Raw genomic sequence first — 13,149 nt, 5'->3', positions numbered from 1 at the left:
CCAACATGGTGAAAGCCCATCACTATTTAAAAAATAAATAAATAAAAAATAAAAAATTAGCTGGGCATGGTGCCAGACGCCTGTAGCCCCAGCTACTCAGGAGGCTGAGACAGGAGAATCACTTGAACCTGGGAGGCAGAGGTGGCAGTGAGCCATGATCGTGCCACTGCACTCCAGCCTGGGAGACAGAGTGAGACTCCAGCCCAAAAAAAAATAAAATGACAGCTTCTCTGGAAAGTTTACCTCCCATTTGGAAAAAAAAAAAAATCATTCTCTTTTGAATTCCCCTACCGATGTATCTGTGCCTCTAGTCTTTTTACTAATGTTTGTCCCTAATAGAACACATTTTTGAAAAGCAGGACCATCTTCACCTTCCAAAGCCCGACATTTATATGTAGTAAGTAATCAATAAATCCTATTTGATTGCATTAATGCCTATTAGTTTTACTTTGCAGTGAAACAGATTCACGCAGCATCTCTCCATAGGCTGGAGAACTTACCTGATTTCCGCAGGAAATTGTGCATTTGTGACCAGGAAGCTGGAGATTTTACACTGGTGGAGTAGCTTCAAAAACCTGTTGATCTCTGGGTACATTATTGGTTCTCCCACGAGGGACAATGCACAGTGCTTTACCGTCATTCCTTCTTCAAAGCGCTCTGCTTTGACGCCTGGTACTCCTGCAGAATACAGTGAGAAGGACCCAGCTACATAGGGCACAGATAGAGGATGTCACTTACATTTTTCTTAATGATGCTTTGATTTTATAGAGCAAATTCATTTTTGATACCAAAGAATACAAAACAAAGGCCAAAGGACAGGGTGGGACTAGAATTACTAAATCAGAAAAATCAGTCAGTAACCTCATTCTTAGTTTTGGTACCAGTTAAACTACATCAATACAAGCAGGCAAAACTAGCTTTGTTAGCTAATTATTTGGGATGCAGAATAAGTCCCTCTGCATAATTTGCTTAGCTTTGTATTCTTTCATGTTGATCTAAGAAAATCAACTCAGTATATCTGCATAAGAATAAGCCTCTTCTAGACCAATCATTCCTCAAGCTGGGAAAGTAAATGTAGTTGGTCCAAAACTGTATAGGAGAGAAAAAGAAGAGACCTAATCATTCTCATCTTTGGCTTCATACTAGAATATTTCATATTTCCTACTGGAATCACCTGAGGAGCTTCAAAAAATACTGCCACAGGCCAGGCGCGGTGGCTCACACTTGTAATCCCAGCACTTTGGGAGGCCAAGGCAGGAGAATTGCTTGAGTCCAGGAGTTCAAAACTAGCCTGGGCAATATAGTGAGACCTTGTCTCTATTAAAAAATTTTTTAAAAAAAGTAGCTGGGCGTGGTGGCACACACCTTTGGTCCCAACTACTTGTAAGGCTGAGGTGGGAGGATCCCTTGAATCTGGGAGGTTGAGGCTGCAGTGAACCACAATGGTCCACTACACTCCAGCCTGGATGACAGAGCGAGGCCCTGTCTCAAAAAACAAAAATAGGCAGGGCGCGGTGGCTCACACCTGTAATGCCAACACTTTGGGAGGCCAAGGTAGGTGGATCACTTGAAGTCAGGAGTTCGAGACCAGCCTGGCAACATGGTGAAACCCTGTCACTACTAAAAATGCAAAAATTAGCTGGGCGTGGTGGCGGGCGCCTGTAATCCCAGCCATTCGAGAAGCTGAGACAGGAGAATCGCTTGAACCCAGGAGGCAGGCTGCAGTGAGAGGAGATGGTACCACTGCACTCCAGCCTGGGCAACAAAGTGAGACTCGTCTCAAAAAAAAAAAAAAAAAAAAAAAAAAAAAAAATACTGCCACCTAGGTCCACCTCCAAAGAGTCTGTTTCATCAGAGTGGGTACAAGCCCAGGCAATGAGTTTTGTTAAAGCTTCTCAGATGATTGTTACGTATAGCCAAGGCTAAAAGCCGCTGCATGAAACCAGAGGGCCCCAAACCTGTCTGCACGTTGGAAATCACCTTGGAATCTTAAAATTCCCACAATCCAGGCTACAGCTCAGATCAACTGAACGCCAGCCTCTGGCAGAGGGGTGTAGGCAATTCACAGTTTCCGAAGCCCCCCACGTTATTCCAATGTGCAGACAAGTTAGGTAGCCACTGGCATACACCACTCATTCTAGTTGGACACTGGATTTACTGAATCCTAGTTGGACACTGGAATTACCCAAAAAACGTTTAAGAATCCCAATGTCCAGGCGGTATCCCAAACACATTAAATCACAGTCTCCGGGGAGGGGCCTCGGGCATCAGGATTTCTAAAGGGCTCTCCATGTGATTCCAGCATGCAGCTTGTTTTGACAGGCACTACTCTTGACTCAATGTAGAAGGCATTAAGAGATACACTGTCCTAAAAGTCCTTCTGTCTAACAGAGAACGTGAAAGACTTGTGTAAATAGGCAAAAATACATATCCTAAGAACACATGAACACATAGAGGGGAATGACACACACTGGGGCCTATCAGAGGATGGAGGGTGGGAGGAGGGAGAGGATCAGGAAAAATAACTAATGGGTACTAGGCTTAATACCTGGGTGATGAAATAATCTGTACAACAAACCCCCATGACACAAGTTTACCTACGTAACAAACCTGCACTTGTACCCCTGAACTTAAGAGTTGAAAAAAACAAAGAAAAAATATATATCTCCTTGACTCCTGATAGTTCTAAATCAATTATTTCTAGGTTCCTTTTGAAGAATATATTCTCTCTGCAGGATAGAGATTCTTCATGGAGCTTGGGCCTGGGGGAGAAGCGTGTTCATGTGTCTTCTCTGACTCTTATTGGCCATCTTTGAAACATAACTTTCTTAGCTGCAAACAGTAAGTACCGTGAAGAATTTTTGTTGGGATTAAATGAGATAATGCACGTAAAGGCCTTAGCAGAGTGTCTGGCACACAAGAAATATTCATTAAGGATTTGCTATTACCACCTTTATCCTGGTTTATGAAACTGATTCGATCCTAGTCACTGTCACCTTAACAACAGTAACACAAAGAACGTGGGCAAAATAAAGTTAAATTTCACTGCTCAGTTGTGCCTTAGTTTTCTGAAAGTGATTTTATTTTACCATTCCGCCAGACCCTGATTGACTTCAGTAGTGATAGCACCACCTGTGAGGGGCTGGCAAAGAGATTCAGAGCCAGTGAATGAGACATAGGGGCTGTTGTTGTTACTGTTGTTGAGATGGAGTCTCACGCTGTTGCCCAGGCAGGAGTGCGATGGCTCAATCACGGCTCACTGCAACCTCTGCCTCCCAGGTTCAAGCGATTCTTCTGCCTCAGCATCCCCAGTAGCTGGGATTACAGGTGCACACGGCCACGCCTGGCTAATTTTATTTTATTTTTTTTCTTTTTTAGTAGAGATGAGGTTTCACTATGTTGGCCAGACTGGTCTCAAACTCTTGACCTCATGATCCGCCCACCTCAGTCTCCCAAAGTGCTGGGATTACAGGCGTGAGCCACCGCGCCCGGCCAAGACATAGGTTTATTGAAGGGATTCACAAACAGGGCAGTCCAACGGCAGTGGGCTGGGCAGGAGAACCACAATTGCTTGTAAGAAGCATGCAGTTTGGCTGGGCATGGCAGCTCATGCCTGTAATCCCAGCACTTTGGGAGGCCGAGGCGGGTGGATCACTTGAGGTCAGGAGTTCAAGACCAGCTTGGCCAACATGGCAAAACCCTATCTCTACTAAAAATACAAAAATTAGCCAGGCATGATGATGCATGCCTGTAGTCCCAGCTACTCAGGACACTGAGGCAGAAGAATCGCTTGAACCCGGGAGGCAGAGGTTGCAGTGAGCCGAGATTGCACCACTACACTCTAGCCTGGGCGACAGAGCAAGACCCTGTCTGGAAAAAAAAAGTACCCCCTGGCCCCACTAGCAATCCCCACCAGGCACCACTTTAACCCAAAACAAAAGGCTTTGATCCCCTGTACGACCTGCATTCCACAGGAAGGGCTAGGGGTTCAGATGTTCCTCATAGATAGACAATGAGGTTCTCTCATTCTGTTGCCCAAATAAAACCTTCACAGAAAAAAAAACAAAGAGAATGAATCCCCAGGTTGGCCACTCCTGGATCTCCTAGTTCAGAGCTCAGAACACACATTCTTCTAAGAACATACAGTCATTCTCCAGGTATGTTTAAGTTAAGGTATTGGTGTCAGGTGTGCTTGACACAGACACACACACACACACACACACACACTCTTTCTTTCTCCCACACCTAAGAAATAAGAAAGTGTAAGTAACGTGAAAAACACACTCAACATCACTAATAATCATTTGCAGAGAAATGCAAAATTAAAATTACAATGGGATATCATCTTATACTAGTCAGAATGGCTATTACTAAAAAGTAAAACAACAACAGATATTGGCATGGATGCAGAGAAAAGGGACCACTTACACACTGTTGGTGGGGATGTAAATTAGTTCTACCTCTTTGGAGAGATTTCTCAAAGAACTAAAAACAGAACTACCATTCAACCTGGCAATCCCATTACCAGGTATCTACCCAAAGGAAAAGCAATCATAATACTAAAAAACAACTGTACCCACTCCTATGTTCATCACAGCACTATTCACAATAGCTGAAAGTCATGAAACCAACCTAAGAGTCCATCAATGGTTGACTGGATAAAGAAAATATGGTACATATACACCATGGAATACTATACAGCCACAAAAACGAACAAAATCATGTCCTTTACAGGAACATGGATGAAGCTGGAGGCCATCATCCTAGGTGAACTAAAAAACAGAACATCAAATATCACACGTTGTCACTTTTAAGTGGGAGCTAACCAATGGGTACACATGAACCTAAAAATGGAAATAATAGACACTAGAGACTCCAAAAGAGGATGGGACGGGGTGAGAGTTGAAAAATTGCCCAACAGGTACAATGTTCACTATTTGAGTAATGGGTATGCGAGAAGCCCAATTCCCATGGTACACAATACACCGATGTAAAAAACATGCACATGTACCCCGATACAAAATAATAAATAAAATAAAACAGAAAGTGCAAGTAAATACCCAAGAGATCAAAGCAACAGACTACAGACCAAAATGAAAACAATCTAAGCATGACAGGTGATGCCTTCTTTTATGACTATCTAACTGCAACTGTAAGAATGTATTTCAGGTCAGTATTTTTGGATGGATGAATAATTTTTTAGGTTATTGAAATCTAAGATCTTAACTCAAGTAAAACAAAGTTTTTAAATAAAATTTGATCCTTAAGCTCATTCTATGTTGCCAAGACAACTCAGCATTAATAATGCATAACATTTGCTTTTGGAAAAAGCATATCATTAACTATAATCCCCCCTCCATGAGCAGATGAGTAGAAAGGCAGGTTGAACCTGAACTCCAAAACCAACCTAAAACTCAGAAAGTGAAAGGAGCATCAGTTAGGCCCTGGCCCCTGGGATTCAGATGCACTGGGTTCACACTCGAGCTCCACCGCTAAGCTAGTTTTATATCCTTGGTCAAACCTCTCTCACCCTCTCCAAGCCCATTCCCTAATCTTTAAAATGGAGATTTTACAGACACACATACAGCTGTTATAACAATTAAATGAAATAAGCTACATGAAATACTTAATGGGGTGCGAGGCCCAGCACATAATCATTCAAAACGTGCTAGCTGCAAATGTTTTCATTTTGTGAACTGAAAAATAAATTCAATTACTATTATTTTTCTTTGGACAGGGTCTCCCTCTGTCGCCCAGGCTGGAGTGCAGTGATGTTATCAAGCTGACTGCAGCCTCAATCTCCTGGGTTCAGGTGATCTTCCCACCTCTGCCTCCTCAGTTGCTGGGACCACAGGCATGTGCCACCACACTCGCTTCTTCTTTTTTTTTTTAATTTTTGGTAAAGATGAAGTTTTGGGCCAGGCACCAGGCTCACGCCTGTAATCCCAGCACTTTGGGAGGCTGAGGTGGGCGGATCATGAGGTCAGCGGTTCAAGACCAGCCTGACCAACATGGTGAAACTCCGTCTCTACTAAAAATATAAAAAAATTAGCCGGGCGTGGTGGTAGGTGCCTGTAATCCCAGCTACTCGGGTGGCTGGGCCAGGAGAATCACTTGAACCCAGGAGGCGGAGGTTGCAGTGAGCCAAGATCTCACCATTGTACTCCAGCCGCCGGATTCCGTCTCAAAAAAAAAAAAAAAGGTGATAAAAGAAAAGAAAGAGCAGGGCAATGAAGATGTGGGGTGCCAAGAAGAAAAAGAGGCAGGCTGCCCTGTCAATCAGGCTGCTCAGTATAAGTCTTGCTGAAAAGGCGAGTGTAGTTGGAGGAGGTGAGGGAGTGGGCCAAGAGGGCAAAGAGGGAAGAGAGCATTATAGTCAGAGGAAAGACGCCAAGGTGGGAGCCTGCCTGATTATGTCTACGGAACCTGAGTCACATGGGTAGCCAATGCAGGATTTTGAGAAGAGAGTGGCATAAACTAATTTTTGTTTTAAGTAGATCACATCAGGTTCTTCACTGAGAACAGAGGGGTAAGGAGTGAGGATAATCTGCCAACAGACTGTAATATAATACAAAAAGGAAATGGTGGCTTGGACCAAGGTGGTGACGGTAAAGGTGGCACGATAGTGGAGGTGGCAAAGTCGATCAGCTGACTCTACTTTGAAGGTATTGTCAAGAGGGATTTTCAAATGGATTGGATGTAGGGTATGAGAGAGTGAGAGGGCTCAATGATTTCTAGAAAATGTTTGGCCTGAGCAACACAGCTGCCATCAACTCAGACAAAGCAAGCCTTGGGGATAATAGAACAGGGAGGAGGGCCATGGACTACGACACTCACAGTTCTGGGGAGAGGAAGAGGGATCAACTAAGGGTACTACCACAGAGCAGCCAAGGACAGGAGGAAACCTAGAAGCAGAGACACCAATGCCATCCTTTTCAGAAAACTACAAATAAAAATATCATAATCATATTCCCCCATTTAGACAATCACAAAACAAACAAAATACAAGACAAAAAAATTATTGATGATAAACTTTTAAAATAATGGATTCTTAGATGTTCAAGTTATCCTGATTCTCTCACAAGTAAGGGATGGAGAAGCATACGTAAAACCTTGGTTCTCTCCTTCATAAGAGCATGTTTCTATTTCTTGCTCTCTGCCAGAGGCTGTTATACTGGTCCTCCCAAAAACAAGGCCTCAAGGACTCCATTTCATGTCTTCTTGCGCTGTCTTCAAGGAAATATGACAGAAATTGAAACAGCCTCTAAATTCTTTTTTTTTTTAATTATACTTTAAGTTCTAGGGTACATGTGTACAACGTGCAGGTTTGTTACATAAGTATACATGTGCCATGTTGGTGTGCTGCACCCATTAACTCGTCATTTACATTAGGTATATCTCTTAATGCTGTCCCTCCCCCCTACCCCCACCCCACGACAGGCCCTGGTGTGTGATGTTCCCCACCCTGTGTCCAAGTGTTGTCATTGTTCAATTCCCACCTATGACTGAGAACATGAGGTGTTTGGTTTTCTGTTCTTGTGATAGTTTGCTCAGAATGACGGTTTCCAGCTTCATCCATGTCCCTACAAAGGACATGAATTCATCCTTTTTTTATGGCTGCATAGTATTCTGTGGTGTATATGTGCCACATTTTCTTAATCCAGTCTATCATTGATGGACATTTGGGTTGATTCCAAGTCTTTGCTATTGTGAATAGTGCCACAATAAACATACGTGTGCATGTGTCTTTATAGCAGCATGATTTATAATCCTTTGGGTATATACCCAGTAATGGGATGGCTGGATCAAATGGTATTTCTAGTTCTAGATCTTTGAGGAATTGCCACACTGTCTTCCACAATGGTTGAACTAGTTTACACTCTCACCAACAGTGTAAAAGTGTTCCTATTTCTCCACATCCTCTCCAGCACCTGTTGTTTACTGACTTTTTAATGATCGTCATTCTAACTGGTGTGAGATGGTATCACATTGTGGTTTTGATTTGCATTTCTCTGATAACAGCCACTAAATTTCTAATGGAAAGGGTTCCTGGAGAAGAAAGAAACAGTCCACATGAGACACAGGACATTTCAACAGCAAATCTATAGTGCTGTTTCCCATTATCTCACACTCATACGCACGCACACGCATGCACATGCACACACACACGATCTGTTCTCCTCATGGTGCCCAAATCTTAACCCTTTCACAACTAAACTCTGCTTTGTTATTCTAGTTCTTTGGTTTTTTTGGTTAAGCAAGTTTTCTGACATTTTTCTTTTTCTAAACAGCTTCTTGATCTTGGATAATCACAATTACAGTCAGCAGATTAACTAACAAGTGTACTTCATCTCATTGAAAGATGACAAAGCCAGAACTTAAGATTCTAAAATTTTCATCCTAATGTCATAGCGATAAACCAAATAACACACAAATAAACACAATGTAATGCTCAGTATTTTCCTATTTCTTAAGTTTGGGCCGATCAGAAATAAAACATTCTCTTCTTTCTTCTCATAACAATGCAGTTCCTGGCCAAAAATCTTCCCAATGACCCATCCTGACTAAAAGTCATAAATAATACCTGTTTGATATAGATACTCCACTTGAGGTTTTTCATAAATAATTTTCAGAAAACAATTAACAGGTGTTGTTCCCTTCCCCACCTCCACATTTTCTTTATGATGTGTATGTTAGCATACCTAGTTTGTGAAAACCATCTGTTGGAGATCTGTCATTTCTTGCAGTACTTCGCTTCTAGCTTAAAGTATAGATAAAAACACCTAGCAATAAATGATGTCTTTTTCACCTTTGCAGCTTTAGTACCGAGGACATTCCTGACAAAGATGGTGTAATCACTTGGTGTTTGCTGAATGGGTGGAAAACTGCGCTAAAGAAACCTCTGTCCCATTTTCTGGGAACTATTTCTCCCTGCCATGGTAGTACTTAGAAGGGGGCAGGCAGCATTTTTGAATAGACACTGAGTAGCACTGAAATTCTGACCCACTTTTAATCAATATAAAGTTAATTTTGTATGTATATAAAAGGAAAGCTAATAATGGTCAGGAAAAGAGAGATATTTTTATAACTCAGTGAAATAACTGAAAAGACAATGACTACCCTCAGAATTAAGAACACAAAAGGGAAGCATCGAAAACATCAGGAATGATCTTCCAAAACTGCTCAGGACTGGCCACTTAGCTCCAGTTGGGGAACTCAGACAACAAGCAACAGTCCCCACAGCCAGTTCCACCTTACACACAATTGAACCAGACCCAGGACAAACAGCAGGTGTTCTTTGTCATAGGGTGGAAACTCACATTAGAAAGCAAAGGCCTCTCCAAGCCAGAGTGAGGGAAATAATTAATGAGCTAAGAGTGGACCTCCAAAAAGAGGCCAAAGTAGAGATACCGGGAATATCATGAACTACGAAGGAAATGCCTTCAAGCCTTTGAAAATAGCCTATAATTGCCAATTTATACAAGAATTCTGTTCTTAAGCATTTCTGTTTAAGCCTGAAATTTGTATTCCCACAGATACAGTATTATTAAAATGAAAATTAAGGCCGGGTGCAGTGGTTCACACCTATAATCCCAGCACTTTGGGAGGCTGAGGCTGAAGAATTGCTTGAGCCCAGGAGTTCGAGATCAGACTGGGCAACATAGTAAGACCCCCATATCTACAAAAATGTTTTTAAAAATATTAGCTGAGTTTGGTAGTATGTGCCTGTAATTCCAGCTATTTGAGAGGCTGAGACGGGAGGATTGCTTGAGCCCAGGAGGTCAAGCTGCAGTGAGCTATGATCATGCCATTGCATTCCAGCCTGGGCAACAGAACAAGACTCCCCTTCACAGTCTTTTTCAGTTGAAATTACTTGCTGCCAAGAGAACCGAAAATACAATCAATATTCTGAAGTACTAAATTTCTATAATGCTGTCAAAGTTATCATTTTAAAAGAAATCACATACCATTTTTTTCTTTGAAGTGTTACAGACTACCACTAGTTTTCCAGAAGGGCTCTGGATTCGTACAAATTATACACTTTACCCTTTACTAATTAGGGTTTTTTTTTCTTTGCTATTATCATAATTTTACAGCAAGATTTACTACGACTATTATAGCATTAAGACAGATTTTCAAAAACAATGGCTTGTTTAACCTAACTTGGAACACAGAAAAAAGCATTAAACAAAACCAGGGCCCAAAAATTGCAAATTAAGTGATCTCTCATTCGTTGTGAAAATGTAAAACAAATGAGAGCCAGGCACGGTGGCTCATGCCTATAATCCCAGCACTTTGGGAGGGCCAGGCAGAAGGATTACTTGAGCCCAGGAGTTCAACACCAGCCTGGGCAATATTAGGTAGAACCATCTCTATTAAAAATTTTAAAATTAGCTGAAGCATGGTAGCATGCACCTGTAGTTCCAGCTACTTGAGGTGGGAGGACCACTTGAGCCCAAGAGGCAGAGGTTGCAGGGAGCCAAGATCGTGCCACTGCACTCCAGCTTGGGCGACAGAGTGAGATCCTGTCTCCAAGTAAATAAATAAAGTAAAATAAAATAAAAATAAAACAAATGAGGCTCCCTTATGCCTATGTGCTGACCTGTCTACACCCTCCGCACCTTCAAACATGCACCTGTTTTCTGCTAGCTTCAAGAAAAACTGCTTTGCTAACCTGAAGAGCATCAGTGCACAAAAATCAACCAGTTCCACTCTGAAAACCCTTCCAGCAAATTTGTTGCTGATTAAATACACCAATGTTTTGCTGACATGGTAACATGTTATCAAGTCAATCCATTCAGATATGAAAAAAAAAATCCTTTGTAGGAATTACTAGGGTAAAATAGATACTGTATAAATACCATTTGTAAGAGTGAAATTGGTGGCAGTTGTTGAATTTCTGGGGATCATTCCTTCTGTCTTATGCATTCTAATGCCTACTCAGGATTCACACATCCATAGACATGCTCTATTCTTTCTCTCTGCTATCCTGCATCCTATCATCCCTCAAAAGAATCTAAATTTTTTTTTCTTTTTTTTTTTTTTGAGAAAGAGTCTCACTCTGTTGCCCAGGCTGGAGTGCAATGGCGCGATCTTGGCTCACTGCAAGCTCTGCCTCCTGGGTTCGTGCCATTCTCCTGCCTCAGCCTCCAGAGTAGCTGGGACTACTGGCGCCTGCCACCACACCCGGCTAATTTTTTTGTATTTTTAGTAGAGATGGGGTTTCACCACGTTAGCCAGGATGGTCTCAATCTCCTGATCTCGGGATCCGCCCGCCTCAGCCTCCCAAAGTCCTGGGATTACAGGCGTGAGCCACCGAGCCCAGCCGAGAATCTAAATTTTAAAGCTCTTTTGTTTTCCTTGCATCATAAGAACCCATAGACAAACCATTTGAGATGCCTGCTGATTAATGTAAGTCTAAGGTCACTACTGGACACCCCTCTCTGCACAGGACAAGCCCCTCAATAGCCCCGGCAGACAATGAAAAATACGTGCTCACAGAACTCACCTAACACATTTTATTAACATCAACAAAGTCTACCTTATGGTTTATTCATTACATATTTCCATTTAAAGTGCATTTGCAAAAACGCTCCTGTCAGAAAAATTACTATCAAAACTCAGATCGTCATTCTGTATGACGGACATCTCAGTACACAGAAACGAAGGTGTCTACTCCTCAGGGCAGGGCTGATTCCTCCTCACACAAACTGCCCAAGACACAGTTCATTCAGGGAGACTCCAGGATGTCCAGGAAACACACATCCTCAGTCATCGTCCCATTAGCTCCTTAAGCACTAACTCAAAAATCAACTTCATATAAAAATAAAAGTACTGGCATTTCCTGCTTCTGATATTACTATCTGTGATGGTTAATTTTATGTGTCAACCTGTCTGGGTCACAGCGTCCAGATATTTGTTCAGCCATTATTCCGGATGTTTCTGTGGAGGTGTTTGTTGGAAGAGATTAACATTTAAAGTGCTAGGCTTTCAGTAAAGTAGATTGCCCGTCATAATGTGGATGGACCTCATCCAATCACTTGAAGGCTTTAATATAAAAAGATTGACCTGCTCCAAGCAAGAAGGAATTCTGCCAGGAGAATGCCTTTGAACTTGAACTCCCACTCTTCTCTGAGTCTCCAACCTGCCAGTCAACCCATGAGATGTTGAACTCACCAAGCCTGCACAAATTTGTGAGCCAACTCCTAAAAATGAACAAATGAATCTCAATCTGTCTCTGTTCCTGTCTCTCTCTCCCTTCACACACACATACACATACACATACACATACACATACACATATACATACACATACACACACACACACACCCATTGGTTCTGTTTTGCTGGAGAACCCTAACACACTCTCCAAAGCAAAATAAGACTTTGCCTTGAAATTTATTAAAAAGACATATAGCTTACTTGAAGATCGACAACCAATTATTAACTAAACCAACAACGAGTTAGGAAAAGCCAGTCAAATTCCAGATGTGGGGCTTACTAGTTCTTTACCAATAGTTTCATTTAATTTTCCAAAACACTGGTAACAGACACTGCTTTATCCAATATGAGAATGTAATTTGTACCCCTACATCCCGCCATCAAAAAATGCTTGAAACTAAAAATCAAGATGAGAAATTAAAATAATCATTAGCATCTTTATAAATGTACAAAAAAAAAAATCAGTCCACACACAAATATACACAAATATGTACAGGTCAACTTTCCCTAGAAAATTCATAAAGCATAAAAATACTGACTTTTTTTTTTTTTTTTTGAGACAGAGTCTGGCTTTGTCACTCAGGCTGCAGTCCAGTGATGTGTGAACTCAGCTCACTGCAACCTCTGCCTCCTGGGTTCAAGCGAGTCTCCTGCCTCAGCCTCTCAAGTAGCTGGGATTAAAAGGCACACACCATCATGCCTGGCTAATTTTTGTGTTTTTAGTAGAGATGAGGTTTTACCATGTTGGCCAGGCTGGTCTCAAACTCCTGACTTCAGGTGATCCACCTACCTCAGCCTCTCAAAGTCCTGGGATTACAGGCATGAGGCACTGCATCTGGCCTACTGACTAATCATCTTTTACAAATTACTACTGATCTTGAACCATTATTTACATGACTCTTCTCCATTTCTCATAAGAATGAGAAA

General features: G+C 41.9%; 1 protein-coding gene across 1 annotated transcript in view; it reads right to left on the bottom strand.

Annotated features, from left to right (window-relative positions):
- LOC108543844 (S-adenosyl-L-methionine-dependent tRNA 4-demethylwyosine synthase) overlaps positions 1–13,149 on the bottom strand; it is a 135,652-nt gene that overhangs the window by 19,262 nt on the left and 103,241 nt on the right. The window contains exon 12 of the mRNA XM_017894649.1: positions 501–678. Coding sequence (XP_017750138.1) covers positions 501–678 — 178 coding nt within the window. The remainder of the gene's footprint in view (positions 1–500; positions 679–13,149) is intronic.

This window comes from Rhinopithecus bieti, unplaced genomic scaffold, assembly GCF_001698545.2.
Source record: "Rhinopithecus bieti isolate Rb0 unplaced genomic scaffold, ASM169854v2 scaffold_24996, whole genome shotgun sequence".
Classification (NCBI taxonomy): domain Eukaryota; kingdom Metazoa; phylum Chordata; class Mammalia; order Primates; family Cercopithecidae; genus Rhinopithecus; species Rhinopithecus bieti.
The sequence above is the reverse complement of the archived record's forward strand: the minus strand, read 5'-3'. Positions and strand labels throughout refer to the sequence as shown.